Source organism: Charadrius vociferus, unplaced genomic scaffold, assembly GCF_000708025.1.
Source record: "Charadrius vociferus isolate BGI_N301 unplaced genomic scaffold, ASM70802v2 scaffold730, whole genome shotgun sequence".
Classification (NCBI taxonomy): Eukaryota; Metazoa; Chordata; class Aves; order Charadriiformes; family Charadriidae; genus Charadrius; species Charadrius vociferus.
In genome coordinates, this window is record NW_009646225.1 from 366,404 (window position 1) to 389,109 (window position 22,706).

At 39.8% G+C, this 22,706-nt stretch overlaps 2 protein-coding genes across 2 annotated transcripts; both read right to left on the reverse strand.

Annotated features, from left to right (window-relative positions):
* Window positions 1-2,318: 2,318 nt before the first annotated feature.
* SOST (sclerostin) lies at window positions 2,319-5,834 on the reverse strand. Its single transcript, XM_009894546.1, has 2 exons — window positions 5,615-5,834; window positions 2,319-2,740 (listed from the first exon to the last, which is right to left on the reverse strand). The coding sequence occupies exons 1-2, from the start codon at window positions 5,832-5,834 to the stop codon at window positions 2,319-2,321; spliced, it is 642 nt and encodes a 213-aa protein (XP_009892848.1).
* Window positions 5,835-13,275: 7,441 nt separating this feature from the next.
* Window positions 13,276-19,612, reverse strand: DUSP3 (dual specificity phosphatase 3). The gene is made up of 3 exons (XM_009894665.1): window positions 19,584-19,612; window positions 17,443-17,669; window positions 13,276-14,179 (listed from the first exon to the last, which is right to left on the reverse strand). Exons 1-3 carry the CDS (start codon window positions 19,610-19,612, stop codon window positions 13,974-13,976), a joined length of 462 nt encoding a protein of 153 aa, XP_009892967.1. The 3' UTR covers window positions 13,276-13,973.
* Window positions 19,613-22,706: the final 3,094 nt, after the last annotated feature.

A 22,706-nucleotide genomic window follows, 5' to 3' on the forward strand; every position in this document is an offset into this window, starting at 1 on the left:
GCAGATGTTCATGCTGATTTCAAAAAATTAAGCCCCAAGTACCAAATTCATAAAGTCAAAGATAAGTCTGGAAAATGTTGTCACAAGTATGACAACTGTTTGTATTAGGCTTTTATATGAGGTATCAAATAATAGTAGTGAAAGGACACCTTATCTACCGGCTGTCTTGAAAAAGCTGTTCATCTTTACAGCTGTATTGAAAGACCTGCACGCTATGCACAGTCCAAGCTCAATTTTCCCTGAGTTCGTTGGAAAATGTCTTTGTTTCTTAAAGAACGTGGCCTTATAAATGAAAATGGGCACAGGTCTACAATATCAAATTGTTAAAAAGTTTAACTGTTGCTTGGCAGCACTTGCAAGGGGATTTCACACTTTTTTCAATGAGAGAAGTCTGAAGCAATCAGATTTCAACCAAGAAATCTTGATTGACAGTTCACAGACCTCTTGTTTTCTTTGGTGGCTTTATCAGGCTGTGAACATATGAATCAGGAAATGTCACTGGGAGTAGAAGGGAAACTGAAATTGGCTGTTTTTTTCTTCCCCAGGGGAAATGGAATATTGAAATAATTCTGAGCTCCACATCTGCCCAGGAAGACTTTTTTCATGAGAAATGTCGTGCATTGGAGCAAGAAGTTCCAGGATGGCATTTCTTTAGAGATGTGTAGGTTATTGATTGAGAATCAAGGACCCTGACACTCACAGAAACTGGAGTCAATACCCTGACTGTTCTGTAATTCACTGGCTTTGCAGCAAATCATCTTTATACTATAGCTCAAAAATCAATGAGTCTTCCTAAAATTAATCATTGTTTCTACTTTATTAACAATGTATTTAAAATTAAAAATAACAGACTAATATTTTTAAAGCAGTATTACTTCTCATTCTCTACAAGGAAAAACATTGCATAAATAATTTCTGAGAAAAAAATAAATACGTAATTCACTCTCTGAAACAATACCTTTTCTCTCTAGGTTCTGGTCCCACATAAAATAATTGCAAAATCTATCAACATCACAAATTTCCATAGTTTATATGATTTCAGCATAAACTCTACATAGAAAATAAGAACAGTGAGGAACTGTCTTCATCCCAAACTGTGTTCATCTGATACTAGGCTGAGCACTTCTACAGGATATATAAAGCATGTGACAATTCATTTTCTAATAATATTCTTTAATGTAAAAACACAAACATTAGTCTGAATGTTGAGAAGCTAAGTAAAAGAGAGCTGCTGTCAAACTAAAGACTTAGCAAAGTTGCACATACCAAAGACTTCTCTAGAGGAATTCATGACACTAAAATTAGCAGAGGCTCACTTTTAATGCAGAAGCAGCACCTTACTCCCAGAACTTGGCTTAGCATTACAAAGTGTGTGGCAGATAACCCAACTCTACAGAATAGAAAATGTAAATTGAGACATCTAAGCTGATACTAACGTCAAATGTATTCTAGGAAATAAGGAATAATCAGTATGTTTTATGTTAAATTATGCACATCATTAGCTGTTTACAGGAAAAACATCAGTGAGGTTATCTGGTTTGAGAGGAGCATCCATGTCATGAATCTGCTCCACTTAGTAGAATTTGTTTAATTGTTCCTAAAACAAATCATTGTCCCTAAAAAAAATATGGTTTCAGTTGTCAAATCTCAGTTTTGAATCTGTTGATCCTACAGTCTTTTAATTAAAAGTATGAAATAGATTTGTCACACTTTTGTTTTGAGAACGAGTGTCATATCTTGATTTTTGTGTTTTAGAGGAAACAAGTGGGGCATGAGGATATCTGACAGGATGTCAATCTCCCAACAATTTGAATTCAGTCACCGTAACTGTTGAAATGCCTGCTATCACTAACTTACTACAGCTCCTTCAGAGAGTGGTAACTCTCCTGGTGCTTCCCTAATCACATGCTTTACCTGCATCATGGCACTTACAAAACCGGGAAAGAGATCTCGGTGTTCTTTTCACATAAAGTGAGTAAAATGACTTCTAACAAAGTGTAATTGTCACTATAACAGCTTCACTTTCCTCTGCCTTCCTACTTGTACAAGCCACATGACCTCACGGGAATCTCCAAGGTGTACCTCTCCTTTCAGACTGAATTTAGCTGTTGCTACCTCCAGCTTGGTTTATTTCATTCTCTTATCAGACCATAACTGCTATAATCTGACGGATTTTTGATTATGTGAGCCTTTGACCCAGCTTAGCAGAAGGAATTGGAACCTACTGCAGTCAGAACGTCATGCTGTGGCCTGTGAGTGCCATCTGATGTTTTGTAAAATATCCAGAGCTACTAGGCTGTATCACTCAGAGACGCCTTCTAATAAGCATTTTCTAACTCATGCTGGTTAGATTTGCTGCTCCTGGCTCTGGAGAGACGAGGCTTCTTGTTTTTCTGCGGCCTGACAGTTTCCTTTCCAAAGTCCTTCATCTCTGACTGGTTGTGGTAGCGAGTGTAGCGCTTGCATTTACAGGACGTGACAGCTCGGAATTTGTAAGTCCGAGTCTCTTCCTCAGGACAAGCCATCTGGATGCGCTGTGTGCGAGTGTGGTCAGGATTGCAGCGATAATCCGGGGCATTCTGACGCCACCACTTCCCTCTACCAATAGAGTTGGGAAGGAGGTGTGAGGGGACACACTGACCAGAGCAGACCAGTTCTTTGACAGGCTTGATGCTGCGGCAAGGTCCCTCTGTGACATAGCGGGTGGTTCGCATTTCTCTGCAGCTGAAGTCGGAAGCATCTGCAAACAAGAAACACTTCAATTATTGATTACTTTCTTTCCTATCCTTGACAAAGCATTTTTTTGTTTCTGTAGCAGATATCTAGCTCTGAGCTAGGTAGAAGCTGGACAACCTGAATGGCAGATTTTAAGAGTATCTCCAAAGACTCACTCATGCAGCTTCTGAATATTTGGCTACTCTAGTTATGAGACCCTCAAACAACAATGTACAAATTGATGAATAAAATCCTTCTCTTTCCACTAGTAAACTCCATGTCAGGGTTGTGCAGGTGGAGCTTCTGAAGTGTAACCCCAGCAGCAGCAGTTACTTCGTGAGAAATTTTGGTGGGATTCTCCTGGCTTCATTTACCTGTGGGCAAAACCTTCCCCCATTGCTTTAGTTTAACTCTATTGACTTCAGAGATTGACTCCAGACTTAAATTCTTTTGCAACAAAAAAAAGCGTTCCTTAAGTGATTTTTAACTAGCATAATGTGCTCCAGGTTAGAAAAACTAGCAGGTAACAATAGTGCTAAGGAATTCCAACTCTTCAGGCATTAGGTTTTCCAAGTTTACTGCTCCCTGTGATAATCCCACATGTCCCACATAATTTCCTTCAGCCAGCTAGAGGCATCTTCTGGCTGATTAGGAACCTTACAGTGGGGTTTCTTCCCCCTTTTTCTCAATGGACAGTTATAGGCAAATGAAACATGAGGAAATACAAGACTTTTTTAGCATTAAGGATTCAGAAAAACTTTCCAATTGTAGAAACAGACTTTTTCTGAAGGTGTCTCTTTTGCCAAGTGACATGCTTAGCTAACTGACTTGTTTGAACGACACAACATTTCATTTTTGAAGGTATTTATCAAGGAACTTCATCTAGCTAAACACGTTAATGTTATTCTCTTAGTCAAAAGGATAGTTTTAACTCTGGAAAGCTACTGGGGGTGGAAATCCTCAAAGGTCAGTTTACAAATAGAAGGCTGTATCTGGTACGCCCATTCTCCTTGCTGTGCACAAAGTGGTTCTCTCCTTAGTACATCAAAAGAGAATTCTGACCCTGAGTCATTAGTGATAGAACAATATTTGTACAGACATTTTAATTTTTGTTTTTCCTGTGAAGTACAGAAACATGATTTTTACTGCTCATGTTTATCAAATTTCAGCTAGCAAGATTTCATTTTTTAAAAGTTGTAATGACTGCATTACTGAAAGTAAACCATCGTTGCCATAATGCTGTGACAAAAATGCTGACAACTGAACTCCATGTGCACTTAGTCTAATCCTTCCAAGCTTCCTAAGCATTTAAGAAAATTATGTTTATCTATGTAAAAAATAATGTTTTGAATCAGGTGTATTGTACCACCATAGCACACAGGCAGATACAGCTAAATATATGGGCATTTGCCTCAGCTATATAGGTTTATTTTCTGTGCATATATGTCCTGTCCTGTATGCGTACTGGTTCCACGTGCTGCAAAATTATTCATGGTCTTGTGCAACGTCATGTGTCCCAGGAAGTTCTGGCCACTTTGGATTATCATTTTGGTTCCTTGTGTCAAAAGATGTTAAAATAACTATGCAAGACCATTGCATATCTTGAATAACTGACCAGTCTCCTTCACTCTCTTACTTACAATGTCCTTTGCACTTCAAAAAATACGCACACATCAATGGGACAGATTCCCCCCGGGTGATGTCAGAGTAGTAAGAGGATAAAAAATGAAAGTTATCAGATGTAACAACAAAACCAACCTGCCTTGACCTGGTGGTTGGTGGGGCTGTCTGTGAGAAGCACAGTGCTGCCCCTTTTAGGGATTTAGGACCCTTATAAAGTTGCACTCTCAAAAACATTACTTTTTTTTATTATTATAGAATATTGTTAACGCTGTGCTTTTAAAGACCTTAACTGACAGCTGCAGCAAAAAACCACAATTCCCTTCCAGTAGTCCCCAGAAAAAGGCGGCTACTACTGACCTGCAATGCACCATAGGGGAAACTGTAAGTTTGACTTGTTGCTATTTGCATTTGATCGCCAAATATGTCAGTCTGGAGGACCAAGTTTGCCCTATTTGCCAGTAGAACACTTCTTTAAAACTACCTTTCTCTGTTTGGTGCTAAGTCCCCATCCTCCATCCTTCCTCAAGAAGATTCTGTTTTGCATCATTGCTAATGTCAGACATTTGGCCAAATGCAGTGACAGTATGAAGTACATCAGTGCTGTTAAAGTAGTCAAACTGATCCCAAAATTGCACACCTCTGCAAAATAGAGTCCCCTCCAATTAATTTGGGCATAAATTCCCCTTGGGAGTGCTTTAACTGTTCATAACAGCTTTTTTGGCTGCTGGAATCTGGCTGAAAAATCTGGCTGTTGGCAAAGGACAGTGAGCAGCACACTACTTTCATCTAGCTGAATGCAACCTCCATGTGCCATTTTTGCTGTATGAGCTTAGACATCACTAGTGTGACTCTTTCCAAATATTAAGAATCTATATTATTACCACCACCGTCAACCCAATGCCCCATCCTAACATCACAGGGAGAAAGATGACTCGTGATGCTTCCTCACAGTGCTTGCAAGCACAAAACACAGAGAAATTTAAGCAGTGTCTTCTACAGGTTTTATGTGTTGGAGTTGTGTCTGCAGATAGCAGCTGGGCAGAATAGGAATGCATACTGTAGTACCTAAGGATTGTTCAATAGATATATCACATTTTTCATCAGTAAACTCTGGTATATCCCATCTAAAGTTTACAATGATACTTCTTCAACAGTAGATAGCAGCACTAGGTCCCCACCTAAAGGTTTTAATAAATAAACATATATGATAACAAGTATTCTTTTACAAATTGTCTGTTAGGGTCCAAAACAGTAATAATGATGTTATTTTTCTTACCGTTGGGGTCTGGAGCTTGTTGTATGTGTCTTCCTCCATGCTTTGCCTGGTTCATTGTGTTGTTGTTGCTGAAAGTCTGCTCCATCGGAGTTTCTGTATTTTCAGTGATCTCAGGAATGATTTCTGTAGCATCATTTTTAAACATTTGCCACCCTTCCACAGATCGAAATGCAATTTGTATTAAGACACAGACAGAGCACACAGCCCAAGAGATCTGCATGGTGGCAGCTCACAGATTAGCTTTTCAGCACCCTGACAGTCTCAGATCCCAGGCAAAGGCACATTATTCCCCTTTTTTAAATCCTTTTTAGAACCAAGCCAGCCAATGACTAGACAAAGTGGGAAGGGCCAGACAACAACTCATTCATCTCAGCTTTTGTCACTGAAATAAAATGGGTGTGTGGGGGTGGGTTAGTGACAATATTCTACAACTTCTATGTAAAAACTTCTCATATGCGTTTCATTTTTGTGCCTGGCAACAATGGTGATTGACAAGACTAGGATGAATTGCAACCTGACAAGTCTTTCTGCAGTTTTTTCTAACAATGTTATAGTTAAAACCTGCTTCTACCTCCATATTTGAATATTTGGCTATTGTCTTTTCCAAAGGTTTTTCAGACCTCTTATTTTTACTGTTGTTCTTCCTCTTCCGCCCCCATCCCTGGCATTAAGTAAGCAAATCTAGAAACTGTAGCTCAGTAGTTATGCTTTTCAGTCTCTGCAGCCAAATGACTGGGGGGGAGGTAGTTTTTTTTCTCTTTACATTTTGTTTCACAAATGTACTGAAAGAAACAGGAAAGAGCTTCTTTTCAAAATGAGAAGTTGTTTTGTTTCGTTTGCTTTAAAAACTAGGCCACTTGGAATATATTAGTTAGGGTAAACATCCAGGATGTTGTACATCATGCTTTTGATGTGCTCTTTCTCACATTTTTATCACTTAAAAAAAAACCCCAAAAATTTGTATTTGCTTTAAATTCATTGCATACTACTACTACTTCTTCTGCTGACATTCTGCACAAAGTGTTGAATATAGGACATTTGCTTATTTTTAAAACACAAGAACATGACCAGACTGATTTCCACTCATGATGCAACCAACATAAACAGAGAATCGATAACCTTATGTCTAGGGCACATAAGCCCAACGTGTCTTCATGTGTCACTTTTTAAAATCTCATCTGTGGTATTCTTCTTCCTTGCAAAAATAAAATGATAGTGGTGATAGTTGTATCATTTCTTTGTCTCAAGACCACAAACACTTTCAAGTTATTTGCAAACGATGTCAGGCTAAATACATTAATTAGAAAGCATCTCAGCTTTTAGTAAGGTTAAATACTACATTGAGCTCATTGTAGCTACTGAAAGCAAAATGTTTTCTTAAAGCAGCAGAGGAACACCCATATGTGTTACTGCAATGTTTGTCACATACATCCTCATGAAAATATTTCATGTAGAAGATTCAAAAGTGATTCACTACCTGACTTTTCCCTACTACTGTAAGACTCAGTACCTAAAGTTTGCACTCCATTCTGGTAGCAACTCCAATTCGCCTGACCTGGCATGGAAAACAGGTGTCACCAAATTCAAAGTAGAGGTATATTCTCCACTGGTGTGACCTTCATGATAAATAATAGACTTAAACAACAGCAGTGACCTGAGGACATTTCACCTCTTCAGCCTTACACATACACAGAGACACACACAGCAGATGCACTAGCGGTACTGAGTTTGATGAGCTTTAGCCTACCTGTACAATGGTCCTTTCCTAAAATAATAGCATCTGAAACGTATTGTGACATTGTCTCCTACCCCTTCTCTCTGCCCAAAATTATAGAGATTAGCATTCTTAAAAAAGCCCTTCTTTCCAAATTTTCCAAGTAATCTCTGAAAGCAATCATGCACTGTGTTCCATACAACTGTGTGCCCTTAATGTCTGGTATGTCTGGTCCCCGTCCTCTTTTCCTCCAGCCCACATCTTATGCATCCTCCTATCCCAGAAATTATGCTGTTTTCATGGAGGAGTACAGCATACTATTTTCTTTTTACAAGATTTTTTTTTCTCCATAGCCAGTCAGGATATGATTCTTTAATACAGACTGTTGTCACATAATTTGCCTCAGATGTGCTGATTCCTTTTTCCCTGTAATCATCATCATCATCAGCAGCAGCACTGATTATCTTTCATTAATAACTGCGTCCTTTACTCAAAGCAGTTAATGTCTCACAAATACAGGAAACCCAAGAACTCAGCCATTGCAAACGCTTTTCCAAGCATAATTTTTCTCACTTATGTATAAGTCTATTTTTGACTTAGAGCTACAGGTGAAATCTATTTAACAGCAAGGGATACACAATTTCACAGGGGCATCACACGATTGCCCACCAAATAAAACGGATTCTGAAGAACAGACAAGACATCAGCTTGGAAAGCTGTGGAACCACCTTCCTTGCAGATTTTTGTTGGTTGGTTTGGGGTTGTTTGTTTGTTGTTGTTTTTTTTTCCTTCAAAGAACAGGCTAGACTAGCATGATCAAATTGTACTTGAAATTGTGTACACTGATCTCAAGCTCTGCTTTCAGGCCTTACAATACAGCTATTTTTTCTTTTCTTTGGAAATACTGACGTGATCTTTTAATGGCCCCCAAAGGAATAAAATGGTGTGGGGGTTTGGTTTGTTTTTTTAAGGTTTGTTGATTGCCTTTTTTTTTTTTAATTGAACAAGTCAGGAAGGATGATCAGGAACCAAACAAAGATTTTTAACCTGGTATTATTTTTGTCAGATAGGAATACCACCTTGTAGTGATATTCACCAGTGGTAACCTTGCCCAAAGTGAGATCACAGCTGTGGTACAATGGAGTACAGCTGAAAAGCAGAACAGGAGACCAAAATTAAATTGAATGCTGGTAATCACTGAACCATTGCTACCTATTCACTCCCCTATTTAAATGCCTTCAGGATTGTATGTATCTACCAAAGTTCAGTTTTTGTTAATTTCTTTTCATGTAATGTCTGCCTAGAGAATATTTCCAAAAGCTATCGGTCAGTGTACGCCTGCTACAGAGAACCACATTTACAGTAATCATCACATAAAACAAAAATTTTCTTGATGTAACTTCTCTAAGTACTGAAACAATCCCCTCTGTTAACTGCCTTACATTTATCTGTATTACCCGCTGGGAGAAATAATACCAACAAATCTATGAAAGTAAAAATCAGAAGCTATATTTAGCCTCCAGATTAGAACTTCCTGCCCACGAGCTAGGAGGGCAGCCTAATGGAGGCAAGAAAAGAATCCCATAGACATTCAGACTCCTAACTACAAAAACATTCTTCCACGTCCTGTAGCTGCTTGCCTGCTCACAGCACTTTCTGCAACAAAGCAGATGTGGTCTGGGCTGCAGCCCCTCACAAACGATTGATTTTTGCACTGTTAATGAAGCACCGGGGGGGAGGACGCTTTCAGAAGGAACCCTCTCCCACCAAGGTGGAACCGAGTTTGGATCTTGTATAGTCAGAACTGGGATGCTACTTTCTGAGCCATGCTAAGAAGGGGAGCAGGTACAAGGAGCAGATTGGCATCACACACTCAGCCTGAACCCATTGCTGCTGTTTTCTGGACTCTGACTTCTGTGCTGACGTGCTTGCACTCCCAACACCGTGCTACGAAGGCTCGCACATATAAACCAGCTTCTGAAATCAGTGCTGTCACTGGCAACGGTGCTCACCATGCAGCCCCTCTGCCCAAACCTGGGCCGGGGGGTGTGTTCGGTATCCAGGCCCCAAGATACACGTGTGCAATTTACGCTTATCAGTGGACAATGGCTTGTAAGTCGCACACTGCCCAGGAGTTCAGAGACTGACATCTTCAAGAAGAACTCGTGTGCTTCTCAAAAAGCCCTTTTTTCTAAGATGGTGCTAAGCCACCCTTGCCCAAGCAACTTTTATCTGTCTCACAAGAATTTTGCTGAGTTCCATACCTGCTGTGTGAATATATCAGTCTCGGTGCTACGATGTGATTCTCCCCGCAGAGACCAAAAAAATGCACTGATAAATCATTCTGGTGGTTTGCCTTTTTCAGTGATAAGACAAGAGGAAACTAGCTTCACACAACAGCATTGCTCAGGGATGGAACGGTGACTATCTGTTGAAGATCAGCAAGCCTACAGCTCCATCTGGTGAGTCAGCTAGCCAGCAACCTCGGCATACTGGAATTACAATGAACACAAAACAACACTTAATTGAATTACTCACGCAATCTGCATTTTCTGGATTTATTTTCAGAATATAAGAAATTAATAGGACACCAATTCTCACAAACAAACACTTAGAAGACACCTGTCAGGCCTATTCTATTTCCAGTTTTACTCATTGGCAAAGGCCAGAAAGTAATTTTAGAAGAAACCTCTGAGCTATATTGAGGTTCCATTAGATAATCCCTCTGTGCCAAAAACATTATAGTAAACTAGCTGAACTAATTTTAAAAAAGAATGGAAAAAATCCTGCTGCTGGTTCTAGCATCAGAGATTTAATTAGTTCTGGACAACAGAAGACAGCTCAATGAAATTATTTAAATGATGAAAACAGACATTGCAAATACCGTTTCTGCTGTTCTCCTTTACTCAGCAGGAGGAAGACACATTTGACGCAAGTTTGTTTTTCAGCTCAGAGAGCATGTAGTGCTTTTCATCTTCAAAGCCTTTTATCAAGATTAATTAATTCTTACACCACCAAGAGAGGTAAGCCAGGCACATTCATCTTGTAGGAGAAAAATGTATCCAACCCTAACACAGGCTCAACATCCCAAAATGGAATTACAATACAACACATTGTGGCTGCTAGTCCTGCATTCGGATGCTATTAATTCTAAGTTTGAAATAACTTAATGAAATGTTCACTTTTCAGCAGTGACATATTGCAACATTCTCTCATAAAGTATTTTCTAGCAGTACCTACGGTTCAGAGTAGCATGCTAGATACAACACTTGTGAACATCGTAGGCTCAGCTGCAGGACCAAAGGATGAAGTAAGCACTCAGAAAATGTTATTTTTCCTTTGAATTTTAATTTTTAGTTACAAACTTCTCTCCTGTGCTTATGCAATGGCTGAGAAAGATCGAGTTCAGCATGGGTAGAAGGTGAATTTAGTTTTACATATATCATGATTTTATCTATCTGGACTTTCTTCTCTGTTCTTTGCTATAAAATGCTAATAGCTTCTCACTTCCACGCTTCCCCCCTCTCCAACTTCACTAACTCTTAAGTACAAAAAACTCAAGCTGTTGCTTTTTCTTTGATTGTACTGGATTTGACATGGTAGATATATTTGTTCTATGATAGATGTATATTTTACAAAGACCCCATCCCTTCTCCAGAGTGCTATCTACACAAAAAGTACCACACTGGTATTCAGGATAAACATATTAATGTAAACCCAGATCACACTATTTTAGCTACAACCAAGAGGTTTCAGCTCCAAAAATGTAGCGCTATTTGCAACAAATAGTTGTTTTAGAATGTATCTTCCCCAATTAGCATGCTTGTAGAGAACATCTCACAGCAAAGGGCAGGTGAGCAGTAATTTCAGTAGAATAAAGGTGCATTACTTCCAATATGTTCTCAGTTTCATATTACATGCAAAGAAAGCTCTCATTCCCGTTTTTATACAATCTTTCCTTCTACAATCTGAAAGAGAAATTTAGAAGTATACAGCATATTATTATGCATTAGAGGCATACAAGCTCTTCCTGGCCAGCTAAAATAGGCAGAGGAATTTGCAATATTACTGTACTTAAAAAGCAAGATAAGCCTAAAAGAGGACGGGTATGATCCATTAATGGAGCAATGGTCTGACATTCTAACTATTTTTAGCCTACTCCAAAAGCAGAGCTAGAAATGGTTTAATTACTGAGTCACATATCAGTAACTCAAAATAGAATATACTGTCTTAGAGCTCAATGTTTAAAATCAGTTTATAGCACTGTCTTACTTATTCCTCTCCACCCTCATATCAAAAAAATGCTTGTTAAAGCAGTTTTGTTATGCTGAGATAAATGGGCCAGAGTACCACTGAAGTTACCACTAGAAGTGAGCAGTGTCCTATGAATTACAAGAACATCTTGAATATAAGAATACATTCCCGTATGTCTTGATTTGTCAGTATTTCTTGATACTGACAAATATAAAACCATAAGGCAAACAGACTCAATTTTAATAAACCATTCTGGTTTTAATCTGACAACTATTAGCCTTCTTACAATCTATGGAAAAGTAACAAAAATCTAATGCCTAATCATTTCTTAGCTCTTTAATGGACTGGAATTTTTCAGTTCTAAGTCACAGGTCAAAGACAAAGTGAATGCACATGAATCTTTTTTTTTTCTTGGAGTGCAGATAGGTATCATGAATACACGGCGCAAGATGAGACAGAAAAAAAAAAATCTATGCCCATAGCAAAAATTTTAAAAGGATGACTTATAAATAAGACTGCAGTATGGAAAAGTGAGTATAATAGAAAAGGTAAGGCCAGCATTCCTATTCCCCAAACTACACAGCATGAAATTAGTAACTAGGAATTCTGAAGAAGCAATTCATTTAATATTGATACAATGGGAGAAACGGGTATGTAATTAGCCAATGAAACTGACTACTGTTCATTATTACTGAACCATCCTAATTCAAAGCAAGTACTAAATACTGCCTGACTGTAGGGAGGTACAAGGAAATACTACGTAGTGCTCCCCAATTGTCCCTTTGAAGGACACAAAAGAGAAATGGCTACTTGATTTGGCAGTTTCTATCCTGTGCCAGGAAACAGAAATAAGCCTGGTCTTCAACCAGAATCATCACCTCTGGAGTTTAATTTCAAGACAGTTATTCAGTGATACAGAACTCCCCCCCGCCACTCCTACCCACCCAAACAACACAATCCCAACAACTGAAAGTAAAACAATGTATGTCCCTTGGGATTTTTGATTAGTGAATTGAATATACAAAACTAGATCTGGGCTTACATGTGTTACTAATACAATAGTATTTCTGTTTAAAATAGTGTTGATTTTTGATCCAGAACTATGTTAAAGCACAGATAAAAAGTGAACACAGACATCTCAGGTTCTGTTAGTTTAGCCAACAATTCCCAGTCTGCGTTTGGAGATCCTTTGTGTTAACACAGTGCTATAACTCACAGGTACACATTTACATGCTAAGCCAGGCATACTGTAAACAAAGCTCTCTCTCCCAGCATTGCAATGACTCATTTCATCTGTTCGTCAAACAAAATCAAGACATCATTTATTTTAATAGAAAGGAAATGTTTCCTACGCCATGTGGTATGTAACAATGCTAATTGCTATGTAATGATACCATGCAAGCAATCCAAGAAGTTAAGAGTGTACTTCTGCAAACTGCTTTGTAAGCACACCTGTGCTGCCCTACTGGAAGTAATTTGCATATGTGCTCATTCCATTCCACGGTAATAAACAGCGATACTAAAGAAGGGAGAGAGACACTGTAATTCAATACAAGCCTCAGGAGCCATTATATTCTGATACTTAGGACTTTATCATACATCCAGTACAAGCACTCCTAAATACAGACATTATTTCCTCCTCGCTCAAGTTTTTTCCTCGACATTTGCTCTTGACGTTTTTTTCTAGTATGACTTCAAAACAAAAATAAAAGAGCATTTAATATCAGACTATTCCATGTCAATCACAACAGCAAGAGGTACAAATATTCTTGGAAATACAGTGTGCATCGAGATTGGGCTCTGAATGGCTTTACTACCAAGCACTGTGTATTGCATAAATCCACACTAAACACAACACTGCATACCCTTCATTTTACCAGTGAGTGCATCTGCGCATTTGTATATTTGCTTCTCCATTCCTTGAAGCTCCTACACTCAAACTTTAGGCACCTGTGTGCATGAAAAAGAACCTTTAGAAAATACAGTACTTCAATTAAGAGTGAGTGAAGAGATGTGTTGGGGCTCACAGAAAATGGTGTTCTGGTGGGACACCAGACAAGGCTTAAATGAATCATACTCAATGTCAATGCAAACCACATCTGCTACAGAGTCTGCAGCACATGAAATACATGTGAAGACAGCTGTTATCACTGGAGTTACCCGTCTAAAACCACTTCTTTATTGCAACAGCTCCAAACAGTGACACAATTTTGTGCCATCCTGAAAGACAGACCCAGTGTTCAAGAAAGATACTTTCACTAGACAAGACCGCAAATTCTGTCTCCCTCACATTACGCAATTTAGCTTGGTGGTTGGGGTTTGGGAACCTAAAGCACCTAAGACATCCTCTGGTGGTTTGAGAAACTTCAGAAAATACTACAGTGCTCTGCTCTAGGGCTTCAGCTTGCCCTCCTTCACTAATTGCTCATTAAGCTGGCAAAGCTGCCTTAGAAAGCCATCATTGGGGCCAATCTCTCGCTTCTGCCGGACAGTGCTCAATGCAGACTTGACATCCATATTCTGGCGAAGCATGAGGTAGGCGATGACCAGTGTAGGAGAACGACTGTAGCCCTCACGGCAATGCACAAACACTTGTCCTGCAGGGAAGACAGGTCATAATATGGGTTATACTGGAATATATGTTTGAAAAGCAACATGAAATAGCTAGGATATAAAGCATAATAATATTAGTCCTTCAGCAGCTTGAGAAATGTAAATGCTGAATGCTACAGAAGACGTGTAGAACTTGGAAGAAAAGTGCTAGCACTGTGTTAGTAGCTACACAGTCTGTCATCAAGGATAATGCAGAAAAAAATTGTTGCATAAAACATTCACAGTGAAACATATTTGCTACGATATTACAAAGAGTCAAACTGTGTCTGTTTACTACACTTTGCCAATCTGTTGTGGTTTAGAATAAGCCTTGCCCCTAAAGATGACCAGGAGCAAAAGGCACAAATAAATGATGCAAAGTTTGAAGTACAGTGAAGACAGAGAAATACACTGTCATATATTGCATCTCTTTAAAGATATCCAGCCTTTTTGCTGCACTGCTGCCAGTTTCTATGCTAACTGCACGTTGGATCATTCCAAAGCTGAGCCCATCAGTGACAGTTGTAGTGCCTCTGTGATAACATATTTAAGAAGGGGGAAAAAACCTGCTGGGCAACAGCAGCCAGAAAGAGGAGTAAGAGAAAGAGTTCTGCAGACACCAAAGTCAGTGAAGAAGGAGGGGGAGGAAGTGCTCCAGGTGCGGGAGCAGGGATTCCCCCGCAGCCTGTGGTGAAGACCACAGTGAGGCAGGTTGTCCCCCTGCAGCCCATGGAGGTCCACGGTGGAGCAGACATGCACTGCAGCCCGTGGAGGATCCCATGCTGGGGCAGGTGGATGTGCCTGGAAGGAGGCTGTGACCCCATAGAGAGCCTGTGCTGGAGCAGGCTCCTGGCAGGACCTGTGGAGAGAGGGGTCCACCCTGGAGCAGGTTTGCTGGCAGGATTTGTGACCCCACGGGGACCCACACTAGAGCAGTCTGTTCCCAAAGGACTGCATCCTGTGGAGAGGATCCATGCTGGAGTATTTCATGAAGAACTGCAGCCCATGGGAAGGACCCATGCTGGAGAAGTTTGTGGAAGACTGTCTCCTGTGCGCAGGACGCCACGTTGGAGCAGGGGAAGAGAGTGCGGAGGAAGAAGCAGCAAAGACAATGTGTGATGAACTCACCACAACCCTGTTCCTCGTCCCCTTTATCCCACTTGGGGGAAGGAGGTAGTCAGAATTGGGAGTGAAGTTGAACCCAGGAAGAAGGGAGGGGTGGGGGGAAGGTTTGGTTTTATTTCTCATTATCCTACTCTGATTTGATCAGTAATAAATTAAATCAATTTCTCCAAGCAGAGTCTGTTTTGCCCATGACAGTGATTGCCAAGTCATCTCCCTGTCCTTATCTCGACCCATGAGCCTTTTGTCGTATTTTTCTCCCCTAGTCCAGCTGAGGAGGGGGAATGATAAGAGTGGCTTTGGTGGGCACCAGGCGTCCAGCCAAGGTTAACCCACCACATGGGTAAATCCTGTAGGTAGGTATCCAACAATAATAAAATGGGTCACTGCTCCCTTTGAGAAATTCAATTCGATTTTATCGCTTCTCAGCTGCTTCCCCTTTGACCTGCTTTTCCAGACACAAAAATTTCCCCCTTCCCAAATGCAGTGGGAGATACGGACCCAGGCTACTCTCCAGAGTACATTTTTTTCTGAGACAAGAGGGCAGATGAACCATGCACACACATTTGCATCATAACCACATCTTGCTTTGAACCACAGCAACAGAAAGCAGCTCAAGGCAAATCTCTATCAGTAGCAAGGTAAACAGCTAAAACAATTCATTCTCAACATTTAATAGCCCGTAGCCATAAATTAGCAAGATTTAGAGATTCTTGATCTTATCATGGAAGATAATTGAATTCCCCTCTGCAAACGATGTGAAACAAACCGGTTTCTAGCCCTGCTCTGTGAAAGGCAGTGTCTTAAGGGCTGCCTTCCAGACCTTTAGTACACCAAACCTGCTGTCCAGGACTTCATGCAACTACGATGCTAAAATGAAATTAGAAGAAAATACTACTGCATCCCTCTTCACTTCACTGTCCTTACTCTACACTTCAATGTCAGACAAAACGATCAAATTTCAGTAGCGAGTTAATCTTAAAACTGGCTCCAGCATCACCCAGCTGCAAAGTTCCTCTTTGTTTACCACAGTAAGAAAACAGTGGCAGGCATGGTAAACAATTACTAAGACTGAAAGAATCAGCAAATAAAACTGCTACTGTAAATTCAGATTGACCCTGCAACTGTTTAGACCAAACTGAGTAGGGACAGTCATGGCACAGCTGGCACTGTTAAACTCTTCCTTCCTACTACAACCTGTTGCAGTGAGACACAACACTAATTGGAAGAGCTGCATTTCAATTTTTAGGATTTTTCATGCTCCACCCAACTGGAGGTAAAATTTGTTTCCATCTGTCAAAAGCACATCACAGTTCTAGTACCCCTTTTGCCCATTTCACAGAAAGAACACATAGAATTGTGGGAGTTACTGTTCCTCCTTTTTCATGTTCAGTCATGAAGCAAGAAAGAAATTAAACATGTGTAGAAATAAGTGGTATGCTGAAATAGTCAGATAACAGCAACCACCATCTGGCCCACTGCACTATGTCCTAGGATCTCTGCTCTGAGGAAACACACTGTAGAGAAATGAAGCAATCAAGAACATTGCAAATATCATCTCCAGCCTTCCTGCAATCCTAGGGAATAATGAAGCAATCATCACATAAAATAATTAAACAACTTAACGTAATAAAAATTGTAAGGCGAAGGCCACAGTCTATCCTTACTGTACAGTTGGAAAAAAACCCACCATATAGCAGGTTGCGTGAATACCCTTCAGCAAGGCATTACTTGCATCACTTCTGCCCTTAATCTATAATTTCTAGTGTCCTAAAACAACTTTTAGATCCTGAACTTGCTCTTTTGATTTTTTCCTGCGATTTATTGCTTCTAAGGACAAATAAGAACACATCTTCCCAGAAAGGCACTATTACAGGATGCAGCAGCTGTTTCACTTTTCAAAGTCACCCCTACGGTGACAGACTTCCATTTGCCATATACTGGAGACCTACATGTATACACAGAGGATTAAGATGTTTTATTGCGTATTCTGGTTTCTTTGATCCAGAGCCTGGATCTGAATCCCTGAGTTGGTTGTTCAGCTGATAATCTTGAGCAAAGAACCATTTTAAACAGTAAAATAAATTGCTAAAAACATATGCAGTGCACAGAAAACATGGGAGAAAGATATTTCAGTTTGCCTTACCATCCTTCTGGGAAAGTGCTTTCTCAATAAAATCAGCTGCCTCCTCAAAATAGCGACTGAGGTTAAATTCTTGAGTATCGTTAGCTTTAATGCCGTGGTATCTGATGCCTGTGCCTTCATAGAACTCTGCATTAGTGTTCACATGCATGAATGACTTCCCCTCCGCTGCATTCAGAACATGGGTTATCCCCAGGCGCTGCAGCTTCGTAATGTTCTTGGCTATGAACCTGTATGATAAAAAGTGTCAAGAAAACAATTAGAATTTGGTGAATCATCTCAGTGTTTATGATGTCCCCAGAAGGTATTCATAACAAAAACCTTTTTCTGTTAATAGATGCTAAATATACTGTGCCTGGAAGTGAATTAGCTTCAGATTATAAATCGACAGAACGCAGTCTATATTAAGAGATAACCATTAAATAATATGAGGAGACCATTGACTGCTTTTTGTCATAAAACCACTACTTTTCATTCTGAGTCTGGTTATTTCCATACGTCAGTCCCATATTCTTTCATGGGAAGAGAAAAACAATGTATGTTTTACCACACCATGTGGCCTCCTAGTAAAATCTGAGCCCACTGGTCAACATTAACAGAATGTAAAAGAAGTCTTTAGTTGAATGATAACTCAGTTACCGCACACTTTGTGAAGAGGTAGCCTAAACAGACAGAAATCCCTTTATTGTTTTTAAAGGCAGCTTTCACTATGTGTCTAACTGAATGTGGAAACAGAAACCTTTTAGAAAATCTCCCTAGGGCTCAAGTCATAAATGGCAAATACAAGGAGTCTTAATATTAAGCTTAGCTCCAGATAAGCATTTGTGCACTACCTTTTTGAACAAGTTTCTAAGAGATGGCAATGCACCTAAGGGTTTGCTGGACACTTAGCTATTCTAAAAAAAAGTTAAAATAAATACCCAAATTAGTTGGTTCATATCTATAGGAATCTCTGAGCTCATTCACTCACAAATTCCACATAATTCAGGGCTATATGAACATCTAGAGTGTTCCTTTTCTCCTACTGACTCTTCACCCCTTAGAATGTAGCGTGTGCAGATGAATCCTTATGCACGAGTGAAGCTTCTACATTTTCTGCTGTGTGTGCCAAACAACTATGGCAGTGAGCCAAATATTTGTAAAGACTTCATTACCCAAACAAATGTTGACAGATTTTCCACCTGGCAGGACATAATCTGTGCCAAGGGACAAGTATCAGTGCCTGGGGAATTCCACTTGCAACACAAAAGTAGTTGCAAGTGCAAGGCCAAAACAAAGTGTTAATTCAGCTGTGAGTTCCTATGCTTAGTGGGGTAAGTATATGGTTTAAGTAATAGTATGTAGATCAATATATATCTGATAGTGGTCAGGATCGATAGAAACTCATGTGCTGGAATCGTGGTTGAATCTGGCAGCACAGACTGGCTCCCCTGGAGGCACACTCATTCCCAGCGAACTATTTTTGCATGTCCTGGTTTTTATATTTACATTTTATAGATTATTTTCTTACACAGCTAGAGGTGAAAAAGCGAGTATTCATATGCCATTTTTTGTCCCTTTCCAAACAGTCTTTGGATCTCTCCCGTCCTTAACGTTTCATTCCAGCTGCATCATGTTCAATGTTGAAATGCTAGCTCCCCCAAACAGCAGAGACTCTAACATCAGCTTCTACTATTTCCCTAAGAAAAATCACAGAATCTTGTCTGTTCTCAATATGGAAGATTGAGAGTCCCTCGTCCTGTGAGTAACACGAGTAAGAAGTGTTTCTTTTGAACAGAGATGAAAAATTTTGCCAGTCACAAAACACAGGTCATAGAGAACCATGCATCAGCAATTAAGGGTATGTGAGGCTATGAAGTATTGCCATATGGGATTTTAAGCAAATAAAACAAGTCCTTAATGGCAAAAAATGCCAGCACATTAACACATTTTAATTTCCACTGTTAATGGTCATGCAAAATTGTTTCCTCACTGCTTCATCCCTTACGGTCACTAAATTTCATATTAATTTTGGGAGAATGCCTTTCATACTCCTTACAACACACCTGCACTTCTAGCACATTAGGAACAAAGAATTGCTTCATGGGCTACTCACACACATTAAAGCAGACAAAAAACTCAGATTGGGCATTCTTAACCAGAACCTTTTTACCAAATACAGTTCTGGAGACATGGCTTTAATTGCTACAGGCTTCCAATAGTCCGTGAAAAAAAACAAAAACCACAAACAGATCTCCTTAGCCAGTAGTACAGAAAACTAAACCTGCTTGCTTTCTGGCAAAACACTGGTTCTGACAAGACACAGTTGCTATGAATGAAAGCCCTACCCTCCAGGGCGCTGACTGCTCCCCACATTTTGGTGTCATCTGCAACCCTGATAAAGATGCATTCTATCCAACTGTCCTGGTTACTGATTAGGATGTTACACTGAAACAAATCTTGACTTGTAGAAAATGATTGGTACTTGCAGTGTATCCTGAATTCTTATTTTGTTATCGCTTGAAAAATACATAATTGTGCTTGTCTGCCACCTATATACTAACTCTTGTTTTAGTGATACTACATTTTTATTCTTGTCTTCACAAATCTTGTCTAATCTTCTTGAGAGTTTAGAACTGTCTGCTGGAATATGCAAAACCATTCTTCTAAAAATATTTTATTTTATCATTTCACCTGTGTTTTCATTAATTATGACCTTTATGTATTGCATGGTTGCAATACTTTGGCTCTGCCTGTAACTTGAAGTCATTTGACAGATAAATTTTTATTCTACGCTATGACCCAATTTAATCTTATCTGCCTGAATGTCTCTGCATTGTCATTTTTATCTGAAGATGAGTTACTCACAAGGAGAGACAGCAGCACCCCTATGCAAAATATTCTAAAAGGTTTGCAACAGAAGCTTCTGAATCTCACTCAGACGCTTTATTTTTTTCCTATGAGTTCCTGTTCAAATTCTATTGCTTTTATTCCGTGTACTGGGATTCCACTCCCTCTTATCGTTATGAAATCTCTGCCGGTTGTAGTCATAAACGTGGCCCTATATTGCAGAAAGGTTTGATCCATCCAAGTCAAAGCAGAGATTTGATTGCCAGATCAAAAGACTGTGTTACTCCCAGTATATTGCCTCCATGGACTTCCCTGTAGCCCAACGCAAAGTGCTTCCAACAACTCCTCAGAGATTCACTAAGGGGATTTGTGCAACATAAGACCAAAACCGAGATACGAGGTGAGTGCCAATCATATGCACACTGCACCAAGACAGCTTCAAATATGAGATGTATCCCGAGCTCTGTGCAGATGCCAGAGCAGAACAAGACAGGCTAATGAACTGCAAATACAAGCCCTGAACGAAACTATGGCTTATTTCTTGCACACAGCAGTAAAAGCTTTATTGATGCTTTGCACACTGTCGGACCCACATATGTATGAAGCCTGAGAGTCAGAGTACAAAGCAGATCCACTTCTCCAGCAGTTTGTAGGAGAAGGAGTCAAGTCAGAAAAACAGATCTCTCTTCAGCCTTATCTTTACACAAGGAGAGTACGAAAGAGGGAGAGGTAGCTGGAAATGGTGTGAGAACAGATCTGCACAGTTTCATATTCTTTCAGAATAACAACTAATATAGCAAATGCTAATTACAAAGCAGTATACCACAACCCCACTTGATACAAAAAATTCTCCTTAGAATAAGTGTTATTTCTAGTTTGAGAATATCAAAGTTCACCCTGCAGTGACTGAATTTTAAAAGACATTCATCCATCCAACCAGACCTCAGCATTATCTTAACTCTCTGTGGATGCTTCAAAGATATTACTGCCTACTAAATCTTAACAAATTAAGTAGGCTGTCTGTTCCCACTGTGAAATAGCTTTTTCAGCCCACAAAATTACTTCTTACTTTTAGCTGTCCTCCACAACTTTTCAGCATTCTTTTAAAAACACTGACAGTAGAATTGCACATTGTCTGTTAGTCCAACTAACAGCTAAACTGTTCTTACGCTACAAACTGCACTTGTGCTCCAGATATTGTTGGTTGTCATCCATTACATAAAAAGCCCTTCTCTAGGGCTTCTAGCTTCTAGCTTTCCACTAGACAGACATTACCCATCCTGCAACTTACACTTTCATCCTCTGTTCCTAGACAACCTTGCATCTGAATGTATTAAAGTTCATACTGTATAATTAAAATCAATTATTGAACAATGAAAACTACTCTGTAGTAGCCAACTATCTTCAAAATTATGATTTAATTATTTGCTGTGCAAATCACCTTACAGGCTATGACTTAATTTCTTCCAGATAACTGCTAAAAATATGAAGAAGGTGGCTGTCAGACATCAGGTTGGCCATTGAGACAGTAATTTTGGTCCTATCTCTAGATGTGCATGCCCCGCATCAACTGGCAGTGACAAACATCACGTGCTTTAGCTTAGGAGAAAGTTAATGAAAAACTATAGGTTTGACTTTTATTACCTTAGGAGTTACAAACTTCAAATAAGAACAGGGATCCGGTATACTACACATGTATCAAGAAGTCCCCAATTTCACAGAGATAAAATGACGAAGATGGTCAAAAGGGGACAAAAATGAGCAGGATATCACAGGATTGGAACAGATAACTGAAATCTAATCTTGGCGCAAAGAATAAACATCTTAAAACTGAGAAAAGTCATGCTACTGGTGCACCCTGAACACTTTTCCTCATAGCCACAGCTGTAATGCTTTGGCTCCCATCATGGGCACGAATACTTCATTAGGATCAGGTTTTTTAGGGCTTAGAGTGCAGAAACATTCATTTGACCAATCACAGACAGGAGTGGCAACTCCTATTAAAGTCTTGCTTCCTTTAGATCATTTTGCACGTAGTTAAACCCAGAACTAACATCCATATTGCTACTCTGCTTGTTCTTTGTGTTCCAGCTTATTCCACCCATCTGCCATGCGGTTATTAGGCCGGTGGTGTGACTGGGCTTCTGCAGATGGGTATCGCACGAGTACCTCATGGCATCCCGTCCCTCTTCTGCGTGGATGACCACAGCTTGTTAGCAAGAGTTGGAAATACCAGGCAGAAAAAAAGCCCAGCGCCGACACAACTGAGCAGATGTGTTTCATTGTTAAGCAATTTCATTAGTTTTAACCGCGTTTCAGCTCTATTTTAGCTTAGATTTGGGACTTCAGCGGGGCACTGAACATTTTAGCCGGTGCCGTTTATGAGACTCGTCGTTTGCCGCGTCAGGCGCCCTCAGGAGCCGCGGGCTCCTCAGGCC

What these genes read in the sequence shown, in the direction of transcription:
- SOST (XM_009894546.1), bottom strand. Translation starts at nt 5,834, where the DNA reads ATGCAGATCTCTTGGGCTGTGTGCTCTGTCTGTGTCTTAATACAAATT. An exon ending in ACAAGCTCCAGACCCCAACG is followed by an intron (nt 2,741 to 5,614) that starts GTAAGAAAAATA and finishes TCTTGTTTGCAG; the next exon opens with ATGCTTCCGACTTCAGCTGC.
- DUSP3 (XM_009894665.1), bottom strand. Translation starts at nt 19,612, where the DNA reads ATGTCTCCAGAACTGTATTTGGTAAAAAG. An exon ending in GAACTGTATTTGGTAAAAAG is followed by an intron (nt 17,670 to 19,583) that starts GTTCTGGTTAAG and finishes TTTATCATACAG; the next exon opens with GTTCATAGCCAAGAACATTA. An exon ending in AGCACTTTCCCAGAAGGATG is followed by an intron (nt 14,180 to 17,442) that starts GTAAGGCAAACT and finishes TCTTCCCTGCAG; the next exon opens with GACAAGTGTTTGTGCATTGC.